Consider the following 18,261-nt stretch of genomic DNA (forward strand, 5'->3'; position numbering starts at 1 on the left):
GAGGCTGGGAAGGCAAGAGGGTGCCGGCGACAGACGTGGGTGTGGGTGGGTGGGTGTGGGGGGAGGGCGAGGGCGCGGTCTCACCGGCCCGTCTTGAGGTCGTCCTCGGTGATCTCCTCAATCTTCTTGTCGGCGTACCCGGTCGAGCGCCCAAAGTAGTTCTTTCCGGCCGACGCGGTGCGCGCATCGACCGCAGACTTGACACGGCCACGGCCGACCTCCTGCGAGGCGGCCGACAAGTCCGCGATGCCGCCGCGCAGCGCGCCGAGCGTGGCAGAGTTGTGCTGGTCCTCGAGGTCAGTGTTGCCGTCGCCGACGACGCCGCCGCCCGAGTCGCCTCCGTCAAACTCCATGTCGCCGCCGCTGTCGATGAAGACCTGGATATCCGCCTTTGCCTGGTCGATCGAGCCGCCTTGCAGCTGGCCAGCTTCGCGCTGCCGCGCGTACTCCTCCCACGAGTTGCCGCTCGCGTCGCGCCTACGCGCAATGGAGCACAAGATCTGGCAAGCGGAGCCAGAGGGCCGGCGCAAGCGTTTTGATTGGAAACGCACGTGGCGTCCTGATCGGCGAGCGCGACGCGCGAGGAACGAAATGCGACCGCCGGCCGCGCCACGGGGCGCCCGCCCGCAAATAAAGCGATGCCCGCCCCCGAAAGAAGAGCCAGAGCCAGAGCCATGGTGATTACTAGACGTGGATGGGCTGTGAGAGGCGCGGCCCACAAACAAGAAATACTCTCGCGTTTTGCTGTTCACAGCTAGGGACGGCCTCTGCGGGCAAAGTCAAATCACCCCCACCACCTCCCACCTCCCACCTCCCTCCCACAGGCAAACCTTCGGCTCCCGCTCAGAGGCTCGCCGCGCCCGTGCTGCGCGCCGAGGCGGCGCCGAGGCCGGCGCCTTGCACCCGGCCCGCGGCCGGCACCGCCTCGCCCCACAACTGACCGCCCTGCGGCCCCTGCGCAGGCGTACCACAGCGTCGCTCAAAAAGCGACGCCGGGTGTGGGCTGCTCCCTTGACCCGTCACCCGCCGCGGCCCGTGCGGCGCGCCGAGGCGGCGCCGAGGCCGGCGCCTTGCACCCGGCCCGCGGCCGGCACCGCCTCGCCCCACAACTGACCGCCCTGCGGCCCCTGCGCAGGCGTGCCACAGCGTCGCTCAAAAAGCGACGCCGGGTGTGGTCTGCTCCCTTGACCCGTCACCCGCCGCGCCCTCGCCCGGCCGCCTCACCGCTCACGGAGGCCGCCGCCGCCGCGCGTCCCGCGCCGCCACGCATGCCCCTTGCCCTGACGCGCACGCTCTGCAGCGGCGCAGAGCGCGCGTCCCTGGCACAGACGGAGCAGCGGCCGCGCCAGCGGTCGCTGCTCCGCCCCCCCGTCGCGCGCGCCGCGCGCGCGCTGCCGCCGCCGCCGCCGCCGCCGCCCCCTCCTCGCCGTCTTCCCCACCCTACCCTCTGTTGCGCGCGCCGCGCCGCCGCGCTGCGCGCCCCCGCCCCCGCCCCCGCCCCCGCCCCGGCTCCCAAGCGCCCCTTCCCCAGTAGGTGTGCGTAGAAAGTGGAACCAATCGAGAGGTGGCAGAAGCCGCCGTGTGTGACACATATTGCGGCACGTGAGAGTGTGAGACAGAGCCCCGGCAGCGGCCAGCGGCCAGCGCGCGCGCGCAGCGCCAGCGGCCAGCGCAACAGGCGTTTCAAACAGCAAACGGGACGGCCTGCGCAGCCTCTAACTATAAGTGCGCAAACTGCTCCAAGTGCTCCAAGTGCTCCAAGTGCTCCAAGTGCCATCCCTCCCTTGGGCTGTCTGTGTTCTTTCTTTCTTTCGTAGCTCCCCGGCCCTCATTGTGTAATGATAGTTCCAAGTGCTCCGGTCCCGCCCTCTCAGCGCCGCGCTGCACGCTCACCCTCGCCCTTGCTTGCAAAATCGCAAACCCCGTCAGCAATCCTACAACAACAAACACAAACAGAATCCAGACACAATCTGTCAATCTCTCTCTCTCCGCAGCAGTCCTCCTCCGGGAATGTACGTATAAGAGCTACATACACTGAAAATCCCTCAGGGGGGAGGCGGGGCCCCCCGGAGGCACCGTGCGCCGCGCAGTGCGGAAACGGGGCCCCGGCTCCGCTAGTCTCCGTTAGCATCGACTTCCCGATTAAGCTAGGTTAATCAGAGGGCAGATTTGGAAAGATCTCGAGGAGTACATACAGACAGACCCTCCAGTCATCAGAAAACTCCAACCTGATCGGTCGCGTACTGACCGCCGACAGATCACTCCAGACAGTAGACAGGCCAACGTCTGCACGCGGCCGGCCGGGCGAGAGGCTTGACATGATCCGACCCTGCGACCCTGATGCTGCTGCTCTAGCTATCAGACATGCGCTGCTGACTGCTGCCACCATGTGCGACCGGTGCTGACCCACTTGGCGGCCTTCCCGGTCAGTGGTGAGGCGCAGTTCAGAGCTGTCGATGGCGCGATGCCGCACTGGTCCCACATTGGTGACACGAGACCACCACGTTTGCCGGTCCAAGAGAGAAGCACCGGCGCTGTCGTGAGAAGGTGCCATGGTCCCTCTTGACTGCCCATGCGCGCGAGGCTGTGTAGGCATAGCCTCGAGAGTGCCAGCAGCCAATCCGAGGCAGTTTGTGACGCGCATTGCGTCAGAAGCGTGCACGCGCTGGAAGGACACCTTCCTACTGGCCGTACGATCAGGTCGTCACTGGAATGCCGAAGACTAAGGCCGCGAGCTATGCAGGCGGTCAGTTGAGCAGCATGGCACGGTCAGCAGCGCCGAAAGGATGTCGCAAGGCGTGATAGCATGGACCATGGTCGCTACGCGAAATTCTCATAAAAACAAGTAGAAATCGCGCAAAAAAGAAAACATCGCGAAATCGGCGCCTGCGGCGAGCCATGGGACCCCATCTCCCCCCCGCATGGGTACCCCCTAGGGGCCCCGCCTCCCCCCAGAGGAAAATCCTGCAAAGCGCAAAGGTGGGGACGTGTCTGTCCTCCCCCCAGGCCCCAGCCCTAGCTTGGTCCTGGCTTGGTCTGTCCGTTTCGCCGTCGCCTCCCTAGTCCCTTTCTTTTTGCCATTTTTGTCCGTTCCTGCGACGATTATGCTTTATGGATTAAAGGCGTAGACCGTTAGAGCGTAAGTCTACGCCCTTTACGACGATCTTGGAGCACTTGTGGAGTGCACGAGTTGGTTTGTTTTGGTATAAACCCGCTGTGATCAGTGACACTGACAGTCTGAACTTTTAAACAGTGAGATCTCTCTGGACTCCTGCGCGACGATTTCTCTTTGTCTTTCTTTTCGAAACGCGCGTAGGGAATAAAACCGCCAGCACGCCCGCCCTACCTGCCCCCTGGCCGGAGCCAAACCGAGCTGTCCAGCAGCGACTGCGCGCTCACGCTGCCCGCCGCCGCGGGCGTGTGGCAATCGACGAGGCTCTGAAGCAGGTCCCAGCCGGCGCCGCCGCCCTCGTCGAGCAGCGCCACCGCCGCCTCCCACCCCGGCTCCTCGGCGCAGTAGTCGCGGAAGCCGCGCGCGACGTCGTCGCTGAAGACGTCCTCGACGAGCCGCTTGAGCTGCTGCAGCTCGGGCGGCGGCCGCACGCCTCCGCCTCCGCCGGCCGGGCGAGGGACGAGGGCGGAGAGGACTAGCTCGAGGAGGACGTAGCCGAGCCCGTGCAGGTCGTACAGGGTGAGGAGCGGCAGCACGCCCGTCGGGCCGCACCCGGCCTGCGCGGGCAAGGCACCGGTTGGGGGGGGGGGAGGCACCGGCCGCCACCGGCACCGGTTAAGGGGGGGAGAGAGGCCGCCGGAGCGCGTCGACATTCTCTGCCCGCCCGTCTGTGTCAATCTCCCACGGAGCGGTGGGCGGCCTGGGCAGCCACTGTACGACCCGCGCGCCTGCCGCGCATCGCCGCCGCAATCTCTCCGAGCACTCCGCTCGGGTACTCTCGAGCGCTCTCCGCCACGCTTTTGGGGACTCTCCGGGCCGCGCCCCGCGCGCCTGCCGCATCGCCGCCGCAATCTCCTCGGCAGAGAGGAGCGCGGGCGTGGCGGCGAAGCCGAGGTCGACGAGCGTCACGCGCAGCCGCGCCGCCTCGCGCTGCTCGTACGTCGACACCTACTCCCGCGCCGTATCGCGTCACCCCGGCCAACCTCGCGCCGCCTCCGCGCCGCGTCGGCACCAGCAGCGACGAGGAGCCGAGCGAGCGGTGCGCGACGCCTAGAGTGCGCGTGCAGGGGGGAAGAGGTGAGCGAGCGCACACCAGGGGCCGCTGTGCTCAGCATCAAGACCACACGCATCTAGACCGCAGCATCTAGACCGCCTCGCCCGCCGCGTGCAGCGCTGCCAGCGCGCGCAGCGACTCGCGCGACGCGGTGCGCACCCACTCGCGGCGCGCCTGGGCGGCAGAGGCAGCGAGGGCGGTGGCGGTGGAGGCAGGGGCGGCAGCGAAGAGAGAGGCTGCGGCGCGGGGAGAGGCGGTACGGAGAGCAGAGAGAGAGAGAGAGAGAGAGAGAGAGAGAGAGAGAGAGAGAGAGAGAGAGAGAGAGAGAGAGAGAGAGAGAGAGAGAGAGAGAGAGAGAGGGAGAGAGGCAGCCGTGAGCTCAGGCGCCTGCGCGGCGCCCCAGTCGAAAAGCCCCGCCAATCCCGCCGGTGGCTGCTCCACGCGCGCGAAGCCGCCGATGGTGCGGAGCGGCACCCACCGAAAGATGAGCCAGAGCCGGCCTAGCCAACCACTGACCCGCTCGTCAACGCCGCAAGAAGAGAAGCTGCACTAGCGCAGCTTCCGCCGGCCGTGGCTGGGCCGGGGAGACCGGGGGGTGGGCGGGCGGGCGGGCGGGCCTGCGGCGGGCGGAGGGACGGCGAGGCCAAAGGACGCCTCCCACGCCTCTCGGAAGCCTCTGGTCTCAAACGCCTGTAGGGCGTCGGCGGTATGGCCTCTCGGGCGGTGCCTCGGAGGTGTCTGCGAGGTGTCTGCCGAGGTGTCTGCCGAGGTGTCAGCGTCTTTGCGTCGGGTGTCTTTGCGGGCTCGCCTCGTCCGAGATCATGTGACCGCAGAGCGTCCCCACGCTGAGGTCCGGCGCGCCTCCCGCCTCCTCCTCGAGGTGCCGGTACACGGCCAGCTCTCTATCTCCGATCGCGCGGGCCTCCGCGCCGAGAAATTCCTTGAGGAGCGAGCGGCTGCCGTCGGCCAGCCGCGCCTCAAAGAGGCGCACCGATGCGCCCGACGCCTCGACCGTGCGAGAGGGCTGGCTCGGATCGAGCGGGTTCCGCTTGCCGCCCGCATACTGCCACTCAGTCTCCGTGGCGAAGCCGAGCTGGCCGACCTGCCGCCGGATGGTGATTGAAGACGGGCGGAACACGCGCAGCCCGTCGCCGCCGCTGAGGAATGCAAGGTAGAGCAGCTTAGTGGCGGTGTGGAGATGCATCGAGCTGAAAGTAGTATTGGTGCCCAAGCACACCGCCCGACCGCCACCACACTTGCCAGACGCTTTCTTTTTCGTCGTCTCCTGCAAAACTCCTTGTTTCTAAAACCATTGCTCGTCATCGCAAACCCTTTTAGCATAGTCCTCCGCTACGGGAATTAAGAGCCACATACATTGGAGAGAGAGAGAGAGGCGCCATCCTCGATCGCCGTGCAAAGCTCGCTTCCAAGCTCTCACGCCGCGCGTAGGGCCGTTAGAGAACAACGCTGAAGAAAGGAAACAAACAGGTCATCGGAGCCCGCCCAGGACTCCGCGAGCAGGAGCCTGCTTGCAGGAGCCTGCTTGAAAATGCTGATCCTCGCACTCGCCCTGATCCCGTCTCCTCGTGCGACGCTGCGCACCAGAGGCGCGCGCATGGGCTTGAACGAGGCGTGGAAGACAGAGGCGGCTGCAGCCCGCGCCGCCTTCGCCGCCCGGGAGCAGAGCCGCACGAGGAAGAAGGGCTCGGTGGCGCAGCTAGACGCGTCGAACTTTGCATCGTCGCTCGCGGCCGTGGAGAGAGTCGGCGTCGTCAAGTTCTTCTCTCCACAGTGCCCTGCGTGCCGCCGCCTAGCGCCGGTCTACGAGGCGGCGGCCAAGCGCTTCTCCGGCCAGGCGGACTTCTTCGAAGTGAACTACAAGCAGGCGCAGCAGGTCTGCAGGGAAGAGCGCGTGCTGCTGCTGCCGATGGTGCACCTGTACGTGCCTCGCGCCGGCTGCGTCGACCGGTTCGTGCTCAGCTACAAGCGTCGGAAGCGGCTCGAGGAGAAGCTGGACGGTTTGCTCGCAGGGGAGGGGGAGCGGCTGGACCGGCTGAGGGAGCTCGACCCGGCCGCCCTGGCGCCACTCGTGAGGCTCAAGGAGCTGCTTGGCGCGGTGCAGGCGGTGCGGAGGGCGCCCGAGCTGCTGCGCGGCGCGGCGGGCGACGGCTGGGTGACGGAGCAGCAGACCGAGGAGATGCAGTCCGTCTTTCGCGCGCTCGACCGGAACGGCGACGGCGTGCTCGACGCGGAGGAGCTGGCGGCGGCGTGCGAGGCGCTGGGCATGCCCTTCTCCTCGGAGGAGGAGCTGCGGAGGGTGGTGACAGCGGCGGACGGCGACGCGAGCACCGACACGGTGGTCGCACCCCGTTCCTTGATGGAGCCCGTGCTGAGCTGCCCTCTGGAGGGTGGAGTGTGGAACTAGGTGGACGAGCGCGCGTTTTTGCGGCTGATGGCGCGGCGCGCGAGCGAGGAGAGGCACCGCGCCCGCCGTCTCGGGACAGTTCCCGGACCTCTGCCGGACCATCTCCAGGCGCGCGAGCGAGGAGGTGACCGACGCCGACGCGCTCCTCTCCTCCTTCCGCGCGCTCGACGTCGACGGCAACGGTGGCACCCCACCCCTCCTCCCAAAGACCCAGAGATGAGCTCGCGGCAGAGTCGACCCGACCCGCCCCTCCGGCCAACCCTCCCCGCCCCTCCGGCCGCTCTCGACGTGCACACACGCCCTCAGCTCACAGCTCGCACCCTTCTCGGCACAGCCCCCATCGACGCCGTCAGGTCTTCTGGACGCGGGTGAGCTGCTCGAGGCTTTGAGCGGCGTCTCGCTCGCCTTGGGCGGCGAAGAGGCGGCCGGAGGCGCAGTGAGTCGCGCCGGCATCGAGGCGCATATGTCGCGGCGCCCAGCTCGATCTCGGCGGACGCCTCTTGGACTTGTTCCGCGCGTGCCTATAGGAGCTGCTTCGTGCCTTTGGAGTCGATGACGAGTCCGGGTCCGTCGACTACGAGACTTTCGTTAGCATGGTGGCCGGCCGGGGCTCATAGAACGAGCTGCCGCAAAACGCGTGAATGACAATATCGCATGCTCCCTGTGAAGCACGCGTCATCTAGAGGTAGAGCAAACCTAGAGGCTAGAGTGCTGCAAGCCTGCAAGACCTGACAGAGTGGGCTGTCGTGTCCAAGGAGCAAGGTGGGCGAGACTCTCTCGTAATTCGCAGAAAAATGAAAAATGCGCACCGGGTATTGGTTCTTGGTTGGGTATTTGCGATGAAAAAACAAAAAGCTGTTTCGGCTTTCGCACCCAGCCCGCAGCCGGCACACACCACGCTCTCTGATTATTCTATAGCTATCAAGAATCAACTCAAATTTATCCTGTGAGCTGTGAGAAAGAAGGAAAACAAGAAGCAAAAAAGTTTCGATGGTCCGCCCCGGCGTGGCGACAAAAAGGTGGCCACTATAACAACGCTCATCAATTGTAATGAGCCTGTATTTAGTTGCTGGCGGTGTTTGCATCTTGGCGACGGATGATAGAAGTGGGATCACATCGCCACGATCCACCGCTGCTGTCCAATGCACCCAGCCCTGATCCACGTTGCTGCCGTTGGTGTTTGCCAGCCCCACTGCTGGGCCAGTACCGTGGCGTGGAGTGAAAAATGTAGCAGGTGGGACAACTGCCGCAGCTGCACCCCTCAATGCTCTCCGCCGCTGGCGCCGCCTGCGCCGCCTCCACGGCCTCTGCCATCTACGCCGCCTGCACTGACTCTAGCCTCGTTGCCGTGTCAGCGTCACTGCCTCGTCATGACCCAGTCATGGACAGGTTCAGAAGGGCAGACGGGCAAGTGCCAGTGGGTTCAATGCCGCGGCTGCACTGCCTGCTCAACCCCTGTGTGCGGCCCCTTTTGCCTGGAAAACAGCAATCCGTGGACCTACAAGTGCAATTGGGAGGCGTGTAGCGGCTGCGCTCCCGCTTGCACTACCAGCCCGCCGCCGCCGCCGCCGCCGCCGCCGCCGCCGCCGCCGCCGCCGCCGCCGCCGCTACCGCCGCCGCCGCCCTCGCCGCCTATGTCGCAGTGCGGTCCCTTTTGCCTGGAAAACAGCAATCCGTGGACCTACAAGTGCAATTGGGAGGCGTGTAGCGGCTGCGCTCCCGCTTGCACTACCAGCCCGCCGCCCCCGCCGCCGCCGCCGCCGCTGCCGCCACCGCCGTCGCCGTCGCCATCGCCGCCGCTACCGCCGCCGCCGCCCTCGCCGCCTATGTCGCAGTGCGGTCCCTTTTGCCTGGAAAACAGCAACCCGTGGACCTACAAGTGCAATTGGGAGGCGTGTAGCGGCTGCGCTCCCGCTTGCACTACCAGCCCGCCGCCGCCGCCGCCGCCGCCGCCGCCGCCGCCGCCGCCGCCGCCGCCGCCGCTACCGCCGCCGCCGCCCTCGCCGCCTATGTCGCAGTGCGGTCCCTTTTGCCTGGAAAACAGCAACCCGTGGACCTACAAGTGCAATTGGGAGGCGTGTAGCGGCTGCGCTCCCGCTTGCACTACCAGCCCGCCGCCGCCGCCGCCGCCGCCGCCGCCGCTGCCGCCGCCGCTGCCGCCGCCCTTGCCGCCTATGTCGCAGTGCGGTCCCTTTTGCCTGGAAAACAGCAATCCGTGGACCTACAAGTGCAATTGGGAGGCGTGTAGCGGGTGCGCTCCTGCTTGCACTACCAGCCCACCGCCGCCGCCGCCGCCGCCGCCGCCGCCGCCGCCGCCTTACGCCCCGATCTCGCGGGTGGATTTCAGCTGCGAGACATTCTGGCATCGCATGAAGTACATGGCCGATGAAGGCATTGTCTTCGACGACGCCAACCTTGTTAAGTGCTCCATCTACAGCAGCGACGAGGCACGCTGCAACCTACACGTAATCAGGCGAAGAGTCGGTGTAGAACCTCTAGAGGACGATGGCACATACGAGCAGTGCTTCTTCTACTACACAGGCTCCGAGACCGCATGCGCATCCGGTAAAATACACGAGAAGATATACCACAAGCGGTGCGATGGCCTATCCATCACCTGACACAGGAGTCGATGACGCAGCCGCTTTCAGCACGCCTCATCTGCTCAGGCTGGACAACGAGCAGTCTTGGAACGAGATCTGCGGCCATGGTACCACCACTTCTAAAACCTCTCCGTAGATGCCAACAAACATGGGTGACCATGAGTGCTCCCTCTGCACCCTTTCCCCTCCCCCCCCCCCTCCTCCCCGCCCCCGGTATCAGGGCCGAGTGGGAATAGCAGCGCGCGGCATCACTTGTTGATCCCTCCTGTTGGCCTCTGCCGCCCGCCCGCCCGCAGGTGGCGATATCCCCGCTTGCAACCGCAGCACAGGTGTGGCGCGCGCTCCTCGCGCACGTGCCCCAACGTGTTGGCTGATGTCTGCCGCTGCGTGCAGGCTTATGTTGCCGTTTGGTGGAGCCCATCGGCCGGCGAGCGAGCGAAGAGAAGCCGGCGGAGCTTAGCGAGTTCGCAAGAGCCTCAACGCGTTCGCCGGATGTCGTCGGCAGCCACTCCAGCGAACTGGAGGAGGAAATTGCTCTCAACTACTCCGCTTACGCCAGAACGTATGGGCCCCGAGAGTATGCCCCGAAGCCGGGCGTGACGTTCGATCGCACAAACCGGCCGTTGGTGGAGGCGGCGGACGTGGACGACTGGGTCCATCCCGATGGCCTGATGACGCGCAAGATCATGTCAGACATTCGCCTCGCCAAGGCAATGAAGACACCCTTCTTCATCGGCGCCGGCTACAACCGCCCACACCTTCCCTTCGCGTGCCCCAAAAAGTGCGCCGCAGCCACTCCCGCCTGCGCGAGAGACACGCTTTCTGCCAGGAGGGCTCCAGACGCCGGTGCTCACTCGCCTGTAAACACGCCCGGCAGGTACTGGGACATGTACAGCGCCTCCGATATCTTCCTCGCACCAAATCCGTGGTTACCTGTCGGGGCGCCGCCGCGCTCCGTACACTATTTTGAGCTGCTCTCGTACAACGAGATCGAGCGGGGCGACTACAACGCGGGGAGCGGCGGGCCCAACGGCGGCCAGCGGAACCTGCCTGAGGGCCTCTCCCGTGAACTCATTCACGGCTACTACGCTTGCATCACGTACGTCGACACACTCATTGGTGAGCGAGTGTCTTTCGTGCTCGGCAGTCCATCACGCAAGCACGCCCGAGGTCGACCGACCCTACCTTGTAGGATATCTCATCGACGAGCTCAAGGAGCGGCAAATGTACGACGAGACAATCATCACCTTTGCGAGCGACCACGGCTATAAGCTCGGCAACAAGGGCTCGTGGGCGAGGCACACGGTGTACGAGACCGACCTGCACGTGCCAATGATCATCAAGGCACCCCCAGACTCCTACACGCTCTCTATGTTGTAGTTCCTGTACTAGTGAACAACAATTATCCGATCAGCGCGGGGGTGCCGCCCGCTCGCAACCGTGTCGCGTGTGGCACCCCGAGTAACGCGTCTAACGAGTACCTCAGTACGCCCAGCCGCCGCGCCGCGCGCGTCCCGACTGGGACTGCCGACACACACCGCGGCGCGCGACTCGACTTCTCGAGAGAATTCTCTGGTAGGACGGGAACGAGATGATAGTAGGGAGTAGAAGAAAGCAAAGAGGAGCCCTGCGCACGCACGACTCCGCAGGAGAAGCCCCTCCCCAGACAAAACACAAGGGAGAGGTGGGTGGGTCACAGAAAACTGCGGCCGCCAGCGACAGAGCGTCTCGCTGGCGGACGGCGAGAGGAACACAAAGGGACGTCCGGACGTCCATCCACTGGGATGAGATAAACTGGAGATCTAAGGTCGAATCTGCCGATTCCACAGCCGCCCACAGGAGCGCCGCCTCAACGCGGGGTCTCGGCTCTATCGAGCCATGCTAGCTCCAGCCGCAGCCCCACCCGGCCGCCCGAGGGTGTTCCCGCATGCAGAGAAGACCAATCCTGGGGGAAGTAACCAGAGCCGTATCTGAATCTCGGAAGGGTATGGGAGATCTTTTCCACTGCTCAAACAGAATCATTATATATCAGCAACAACTCGGGCGTAGCAGTGTTCGAGATACACAGATGTGTGCGAGAGCGTTTCTAGACACTGACAGTGGCCTCGTCGCCTTCGTCGCACGCCTCTGCCAATGCTCGCTGGGTGGAGGAAGAAAAAAGACGTTGCTGCCGCGCTCTGCTCAGCGCGCTGCTCCCCGCGCTGGATGGCTCCTTTCGACCCGGCGACAGAGCACCCATGAGCGAAGCGATTGGGTTGGCGACCAGCACATCCTCCGATTGCGAGCTCGGCACTGTCAGCGGCGGCGGCGCCGCCGCATCGACCCGCACCGTCCAGGGAGGCGAGGGGTCGGCACTCGAGTGCGGACGCGAGCCCGAGCCCTTCTCCTCGCCCGCCACGGCTATCGTGCCATCCGAGTCGCCCGAGGCGGGCGCGGCCGGCGGCGGCTTGGTCACCGAATCGCCACTCGCCTCACGTGCGAACGAGCTGACACGGCGCGACGGGCTCTGGCTGAGCGCCGCCGCGGGCGACGAGTGGCGGCCAGATGTGATGAGCCAGACGCCGAGAATAGCGAGCACCACACCGCTCAGAAACATGGCCAGCTGCGCGCCTCGGACGGTTTCAAACTCGTTGAAGACGAGTGCGCCGCCGACGATGGACATGAGCATGAAAGTGCAGTAATAGACGGGCACCGTCTCCGAGTTGCCAAAGAACTGCATCGCCTTGTTGAGGTAGTAGGCGGACCAGACTGCGGTGACGATGATCACGACGAGCAGCAGCCAGAAGAACCAGTGCGCGAGGGTCTGAGAGCATGGCGGCCGCAGCACGTCGTCGACGCAATGCTCGGCGGCGCAGTCACTCGCCGCCTGCACGAGCGACGGGTGAAGTCAGGTGTGTGACGGGCGAGGCCGAGGGCTAGCTCACGTGCGCTAGAACGGTGGCGAGCGGCGGGGTGCGGGGCCGGCAGGCCACCTGGGTGACAAGGGAGGAGAAGCCACGGCATGCGACCACCGTCATCGAGGAGATGACAGAGCACAGCGTCAGCCAGACGAGGATGTGCCGCTCTGCATACCTGCAGAGGCCGATTCGCGGCGGTGAGGCGGTGCCGTGCGGGGGGGCGGCGGCGGCGGCGGCGGCGGCAGTGGCGGTGGCGGCAGCGGCGGCGGCGGCGGCGCGAGGAGTGTGCCGATGAGCGTCAGCGCGCCTCGGCTCGACAAAGATGACGAGGACGGCGATGACAACCACGAGCGCGCTGAGGTAGACGTACGCGCGTGGCGCGAGGAACACCTCTGCGGAGAGCATGACCTGCACCGTCAGTTCCTTTTCTGTTTCCGGAACGCCGAAGATGATGAGCACGACTCCAGCGACGACGCCGCAGATGCCTCCGAGGTCGCGCTTGCGGCCTTGCTCCTTGAGGCAGCAGACTGCAATAATCTGATTGACGACGACCCCAACGGAGCCGACAGACGCCACAACAGCCGCGGGCGCCAGCCCGTAGGCCAACATGTTGCCGACCTCCCCCAGAGCGTTGAGCGTGATACCCACCCACCAGAGAGGCAGACGAATGAACGCTTTCGATGGCCTCCCGGTCTGGCGGTCCGCGTTTCGATTGTGCGCGATCTTTTGCGTGTTGAGAGAGATTGCGATGATGACATCAGCGATGACGGAGAGTATCACGCCGGCCCAGAAGGTGTGTGGCAACGAGTCGTCCGAGCTAGAGACGGTGTCGAGCTCGCCCGACGACGACTCGTTGTGAAACAGGCATGCGAACTCCAGACCGTTGACTCGAAACTGAGCCATCTTGTGGCTTCTATCGACGTCTCGAGGTGGATATCCTTGGTCCCGTTGAGTCGGGAGGGCGTTTTGCACTCCGGCAGGAGCCGGCGTTGGTGGCGGCAAGCAAGGAGCCTGCCCTTCGGAGGCAAGAAATCTAATCGATGCTAAAAGAATTGTAAACTGATTCTCTCTTCTTCTAGACTGTGGAGCTGTTACGCAAAAACACAACCCCCAAAGGCCTATTTTTTAGGAGCCACGACAAGAAATTCCGGGAATGTACGTAAGAGTCCCATATCTCAAAAAAAAAATCTAGCACGGAAGTTCGGTAAAAGTTTTGGCCACATGACCCCACATGGCTGACCCTTGGGCAAGGCCTCTCTCGGGATAAGCTGGGTCGGCCTCCTCCGGGTCTGCAACTCGCACGGCGGGTCCGCGTCCGAGCAAGCATCTGTGGCCTGTGCGCTGTGGTTGTCCTCTCGCATGGCGCGACCAACATCATGATCCGCTGCGCACATATCAGTGCTTCTGTCGCAAGCTCCATTGGTGAGCTGCGGTGGCGCGCCGGCCGCTTCATGGCATGCAAAGCTCTCTGGAGACGCGGCCGCCGACGCGCTTTTCTGACGTTTCACCGGTATTTGCCCGAGTGATCTGTGATCTGTAAGGGTCCGCCCGCAGGCGCATTTTGTATACCGAGGCGGTGCCCGGTGCCGAACCTGTCGGACCTTGAGACAGCGTTGTAGATCCCTGGGCGAGGGTGGTGGAGAGGGCGGTCCGGCGGCGGAGCACCCACCTCCTCCCGGCGTGCCGGGAGGCAGGATGTCATCCCCCGTGATCCAGACCGCCCCGTTGGAGGTAGGCCGCTCGTCTAGCCAATCAGCCTTAAGCGAGCGGCCTGGCCGTTGGAATGGCCGAGTATCCGAGAGGCGGCAGCCTCTGCCCTCGGAGAGGGGGGGAGGTCTATGACCTACCTAGTTGTCCGGCATGCGAGGGCATGCTCGGCCGTTCGGAGTCCCCCCCTCGTAGAGGACGTCGGAGGGAGGGGAGGACGACTGTCCCTGACGGCGAACCTCAGTTACGAGCCGTCCTCCCCTCGAGACGCGAGGCCCGAGTGGTAAAATGCAACTTTCAGTGTATGTGTTTTTAGCTACTCTCTCTCTCAGTGTACGTACTTTTAGCTTACTGGGAGAAAAGGGAGATCTCTCTCTCTCTCTCTCAGTGTATGTGTACTTTTAGCTTACTGGGAGAAAAGGGAGAGGGGGTTGTGTTCTCTAGGCCCCTAAGGGCCCTACGCGCGGCGTGAGAGCTCGGAAGCGAGCTTTGCACGGCGATCGAGGATGGCGCGGTTCACCCCCTTCACCGAAGCGATGGAAATGCGTTCCGCGTGGTGTGACACAAATGAGAGGCGGGAGTGGGGAGGGTACGCGGTGCGGTCAACGCCCGAGCGTTGAGCCTTGCGCGCAAGGCGGTTGATCTTTGCATCTCTCTCTCTCTCAGTGTATGCGTATGTAGCTCTTACGTACATTCCCGGAGGAGGACTGCTGACAGGGTTTGCGATGAGGAGCGACCCGATGGGTTTCTCGGAGGTTAGTGCACCACTAACCGCCGAAGCGCAAGCGCTGGGAGCAAGAACACTACGACCTGGGTCGGGCTCATACTAGCACCCCACCTCGCGGCGGGGCACCCGGCGGCTCGGGTCACTTTGGCATTCGGTAAAAGTTGGCCGAATGGTTTGGGGGGAAAACCAGAAGGTGGTCTCCAAGAGCTAAAGGTCAGCCTCCTCTCCGGCTACGACAATGTGAACGTGATCTGGTCCTCACGGGGTTGACCCGTCTCCTCCAGATCGAGACGGACTTCATGAACGGAGGAAAATGGAAAATTAATCAGATGGAAGCATTCGGACTTTGTGTGTGTGTAGTACGTCTACAAGTTGCTACGTCTGAGCTCTCGCTCGGTTACGACCCCCCCCCCCCCCGCCCCCCCCGCCCCCCCGGCCCCGCCCCGCCCCGCCCCCCGCCCGCCCCAACCCCGCTAGGAGCAGAAACGCACTCCCCACTGCTTCCCGCAGGCGAGAAGGGACTCAACTCAAATCAATGGGCTCGCCCATACCGGAGTGGTTCGACTCCACGCAAACCCGGAGTGGTGAAGGGCTGGCCGTGCGGTGGTCTCAGACCCAGTGAGGTAGTGCATCCGACGGCCCGGATCCTGCTGAACAAGCTCCTCTTGTAGCTCGATCGGTCACACCGCCATCAGCATCACCGTCGAGGAGAGGGGGGACGACACTGCTTCGGCAGCGTGCACCTCGATCCTGTACCGTGTTTGTTATGCCCCCCCCCCCGATGAACACACCAGTGAGGGAGGGCGAGACGATCGAGGGGTCCCGTACCACGCGGAATCGGCCCTATCCAGTGCTCAAGTGCTCAAGCACGGACGCACTCCACAGTGACTTGGTTGGGCTCGGCAGCTTGTCAACTAGCCGGAGCCGGAGTCGGAACCGTAGCCGAGAAAGTCATAGCACATCGAGGATCTCATCATTAGCGTCGCTAGTTAGAGCCGGTGCCCCCGTGCGAGTCTTGGTCGGAGGAGAGGTCGTCGGAGGGAGGAGTGGTCAGAGGAGTGGTCGGACAGCCCGCCATCTTGTTGTTTGTGTCGGCGTTCTGCGGTGCTCTGGGGCCGCTCGGGACCGCTCGGACACTTGCAAAAAATGCTCCTCCTCCTCCGCCCCCCTCCCTGTGGCGCGACGAGGCCTCACACCGCATGTGTGTGGCATGCAGAGTGTTTGGCATGCATCCAAGGAGTTGGGACCCTTTTGTCCGAGGCGCGAGGGAGGCCACCGGCCAAAAGCGCATGTCTTGAAGGTCCGATACTGGAAGCCCATATAGGCACCTCACTTACTTACACTCCCCCGCAGTAAGTATCGCACCTCTTGAGCGACACTACGTTTCCGCAGCTGGCTGGGGATTCTCCGGGTAGCCCTCTTTGTACCCGTGCTGGCCGGATTCCTCCTCCGAACACCTCAGTACGTCTTATCGTTGGAAGCCAATCTAAGGCACCCTACAACACCACCATCAAATCCTCGGCTTTTTATGGCCGGGCGCGATGGAGCCAACGTCGCTGCCAACGTCGCGCTGCTACGCCGTCAAGATCTCGCTCTGGGGTGAGCACCGACCCGCGCGGGTGCGCGAGGGCCTTCGCTGGCTGGCTGAGCTTGTGCTGCCGTCGGTAACGGCGGCGGCCGCCTTCCACCGGCACACACAAGCAGGTCACCCGTCGGCCTCACACGACGCCCTTGTGCTCCTCGGCGGGACCTACTCGTCCAACCGAACAGAGGCCCAGCTGGACGCCGCCGCGCTCACGTGGCCGAGCGGTGCTGCGCACGTCTTCAGGAGCGGCGCGGCCGCGGCGGCGGGGGCGCGGCAGCTACTCCTGCAGCGGCGCCAGTGTGGGTGGATCACATTCGTGCGGCTCGACGCCGACGACATGCTGACGCAGGCCGCCTTCCGACAGATTGAGCGGTCGGCGCCGTCCCTCCCGCGAGGCGACGTGCTGCTTCACGGCGCGCACCGCGTCGATCGCATCACGCTCTTCAGCGAGCCCGGCCGTGTGGGTGGCGTCGTAGGGAGCGGACTGCTGCACTGCGCGTGGGACGACGGCGGAGGCTCCTTCCAGCTGTCGCAGGGCCAGTCCGTCTCGCTGGAGGCGAGCCTGTGGCGCTCGCTCGGCGCGCCGTACGAGGTGCACGGCCACCACGTCCACCTGCAGAAGATCTGGCGGCAGAGGTTGCTGCCGCTCAACGAGCAGCTGCGGCGCGCGGCGCCGCCGCGGCCGCCCCACCGAGTGCGCACGGCGACGCTGGAGCGCGCCGCCATCTACCTCAAGACCTTTTTGTCGGGCTCCTTCGTCAAGGAGAGGCTCGCACGCGGGAGCCAGCCGCAGCGGGCGCTGCGCCGCGCCGCCGCCGGCTGCGACAGAGCGCTCGTGGAGGCGAGGGTCGGCGCAGCCAACGCGGCGCTCCTCTTCCGCGTCCGCCCGCCGGCTCTGACCGGGGCGGACGCGAGGCAGGTCACGGTGCTGATGGGCAGGTTGTGACGGGAGGAGCGTCGCGCTCGCTCGCTCGGCGGCTTCGGCGTGTCTTACTGTATGTTCATATTGGTGGGAAGATGTGGGAGAGAGGAGTAGGAGAGAAAAGAGCGCGCGAAGTTACGAATGCGAGAGGCTTGGTTCTGTCTTCAAATTCTCTCTCCCACATGGTGGCCAAATGCCATGCTGGTTGCTGCATGCACAGAGCCACCTCTCTCACAGATCCGATGCGCGATGGAGCGATCCTCTCGTCTCTCGACTCGTCAGTCGTCTTATCTCTTAACCAAAAATTGAAGAGGATTCCCCAGGTAGCCGAGCAAAAAGAATTCGGCGGTTAGTGGTGCACTAACCTCCGAGAAACCCTTCGGGTCGCTCCTCATCGCAAAACCCTGTCAGCAGAGTCCTCCTACGGGAATGTACGTAAGAGCTGCGCGTCTCGCGTCCCGGTGCTCCGCTGCGCTGCGGACCGCGTCCGCTCTGACGTGGGACTTGGCGACTTCTCTCTCTCCCCGCAACGCGCGCACTTTAAGACCCACTTTGACTTTCCCCGCCGGGAGTGCGGGTGGGCAGGCCCTAAAACGGCGGGAGGGGTAGGGGTGCCGCTGTAGGGGTGTGGAGGGGTCGGGAGGGCGGGAGTGTGGACCGTGAGCTAAAGCCCTCCACCGATAGAGGTGTCAGGCGGCAGGGCCCAGGAGGGGTGGGGGCTGGGAGGGCTGGCCAAAAGCGAGGCGTAGGAGGGCTCATGAGGGCTTGGGAGAGGTGAAGAGCTCGGAGGGGTCGGAGGGCTCGGAGGGCAGAGAGGCACGAGGGTGGCGCTGGTGGGCTCGGGAGGGCTCTGGAGGGCTCACAAGGGATGGAGTGCCCGGAGGGCTCGGAGGGGCGAGCCGCCGAGCCGGGCTCGGGGGGCTCGGAGGGCTCGGAGGGCTCGGAGGGCTCGGAGGGCTCGGAGGGCTCGGAGGGCTGGAGGGCTCCGCAGACGGGCTCGGAGGGGCCTGGTGGGCTCGGACGCTCGGGCCCTCCGAGCCCTCCGAGCCCTTCAAGCCCCCGCATGGAGAGATCGAAGGGGTTGCAGGCGAGTTTCCGAGCCGAACGCGGGCATCATCGGCGGCCCCCCATGTGCCGCAGGAGACTGATTACTCGGTGGGATCGGCGCC

The 18,261-nt window shown here is 64.9% G+C and overlaps 6 protein-coding genes across 6 annotated transcripts; 4 read left to right on the forward strand and 2 right to left on the reverse strand.

Moving 5' to 3' along the window:
• Window positions 1-3,225: 3,225 nt before the first annotated feature.
• On the reverse strand, window positions 3,226-5,430 carry EMIHUDRAFT_459742 (hypothetical protein; the record flags this gene model as incomplete). The annotated part of the gene is made up of 7 exons (XM_005764076.1): window positions 5,055-5,430; window positions 4,863-4,939; window positions 4,614-4,726; window positions 4,331-4,400; window positions 4,185-4,222; window positions 4,004-4,120; window positions 3,226-3,729 (listed from the first exon to the last, which is right to left on the reverse strand). Coding segments are annotated over exons 1-7 (1,152 nt in total), but the record flags the coding sequence as incomplete, so codon positions are not given.
• Window positions 5,431-5,775: 345 nt separating this feature from the next.
• EMIHUDRAFT_120277 (hypothetical protein) lies at window positions 5,776-6,651 on the forward strand (the record flags this gene model as incomplete). Its single annotated transcript, XM_005764077.1, has 1 exon — window positions 5,776-6,651. The coding sequence occupies one exon, from the start codon at window positions 5,776-5,778 to the stop codon at window positions 6,649-6,651; it is 876 nt and encodes a 291-aa protein (XP_005764134.1).
• Window positions 6,652-7,445: 794 nt separating this feature from the next.
• EMIHUDRAFT_247788 (hypothetical protein) lies at window positions 7,446-7,683 on the forward strand (the record flags this gene model as incomplete). The annotated part of the gene is made up of 2 exons (XM_005764078.1): window positions 7,446-7,597; window positions 7,671-7,683. 2 exons carry the CDS (start codon window positions 7,446-7,448, stop codon window positions 7,681-7,683), a joined length of 165 nt encoding a protein of 54 aa, XP_005764135.1.
• Window positions 7,684-8,825: 1,142 nt separating this feature from the next.
• EMIHUDRAFT_247789 (hypothetical protein) lies at window positions 8,826-10,849 on the forward strand (the record flags this gene model as incomplete). The annotated part of the gene is made up of 7 exons (XM_005764079.1): window positions 8,826-8,902; window positions 8,999-9,247; window positions 9,321-9,361; window positions 9,648-10,035; window positions 10,132-10,373; window positions 10,447-10,627; window positions 10,834-10,849. The coding sequence occupies 7 exons, from the start codon at window positions 8,826-8,828 to the stop codon at window positions 10,847-10,849; spliced, it is 1,194 nt and encodes a 397-aa protein (XP_005764136.1).
• A 404-nt stretch (window positions 10,850-11,253) lies between these two features.
• Window positions 11,254-13,166, reverse strand: EMIHUDRAFT_446071 (hypothetical protein). The gene is made up of 3 exons (XM_005764080.1): window positions 12,459-13,166; window positions 12,227-12,326; window positions 11,254-12,120 (listed from the first exon to the last, which is right to left on the reverse strand). The coding sequence occupies exons 1-3, from the start codon at window positions 13,052-13,054 to the stop codon at window positions 11,341-11,343; spliced, it is 1,476 nt and encodes a 491-aa protein (XP_005764137.1). The 5' UTR covers window positions 13,055-13,166; the 3' UTR covers window positions 11,254-11,340.
• Window positions 13,167-16,126: 2,960 nt separating this feature from the next.
• On the forward strand, window positions 16,127-17,116 carry EMIHUDRAFT_247791 (hypothetical protein; the record flags this gene model as incomplete). The annotated part of the gene is made up of 3 exons (XM_005764081.1): window positions 16,127-16,405; window positions 16,520-16,806; window positions 17,017-17,116. The coding sequence occupies 3 exons, from the start codon at window positions 16,127-16,129 to the stop codon at window positions 17,114-17,116; spliced, it is 666 nt and encodes a 221-aa protein (XP_005764138.1).
• Between the last annotated feature and the right edge of the window lie 1,145 nt (window positions 17,117-18,261).

This window comes from Emiliania huxleyi (genome assembly GCF_000372725.1).
Source record: "Emiliania huxleyi CCMP1516 unplaced genomic scaffold EMIHUscaffold_606, whole genome shotgun sequence".
NCBI lineage: Eukaryota > Haptophyta > Isochrysidales > Noelaerhabdaceae > Emiliania > Emiliania huxleyi.

What these genes read in the sequence shown, in the direction of transcription:
- EMIHUDRAFT_446071 (XM_005764080.1), bottom strand. Translation starts at nt 13,054, where the DNA reads ATGGCTCAGTTTCGAGTCAACGGTCTGGAGTTCGCATGCCTGTTTCAC. An exon ending in GTCATCTTTGTCGAGCCGAG is followed by an intron (nt 12,327 to 12,458) that starts GCGCGCTGACGC and finishes CGGCCTCTGCAG; the next exon opens with GTATGCAGAGCGGCACATCC. An exon ending in TCTCCTCCCTTGTCACCCAG is followed by an intron (nt 12,121 to 12,226) that starts GTGGCCTGCCGG and finishes TCGCTCGTGCAG; the next exon opens with GCGGCGAGTGACTGCGCCGC.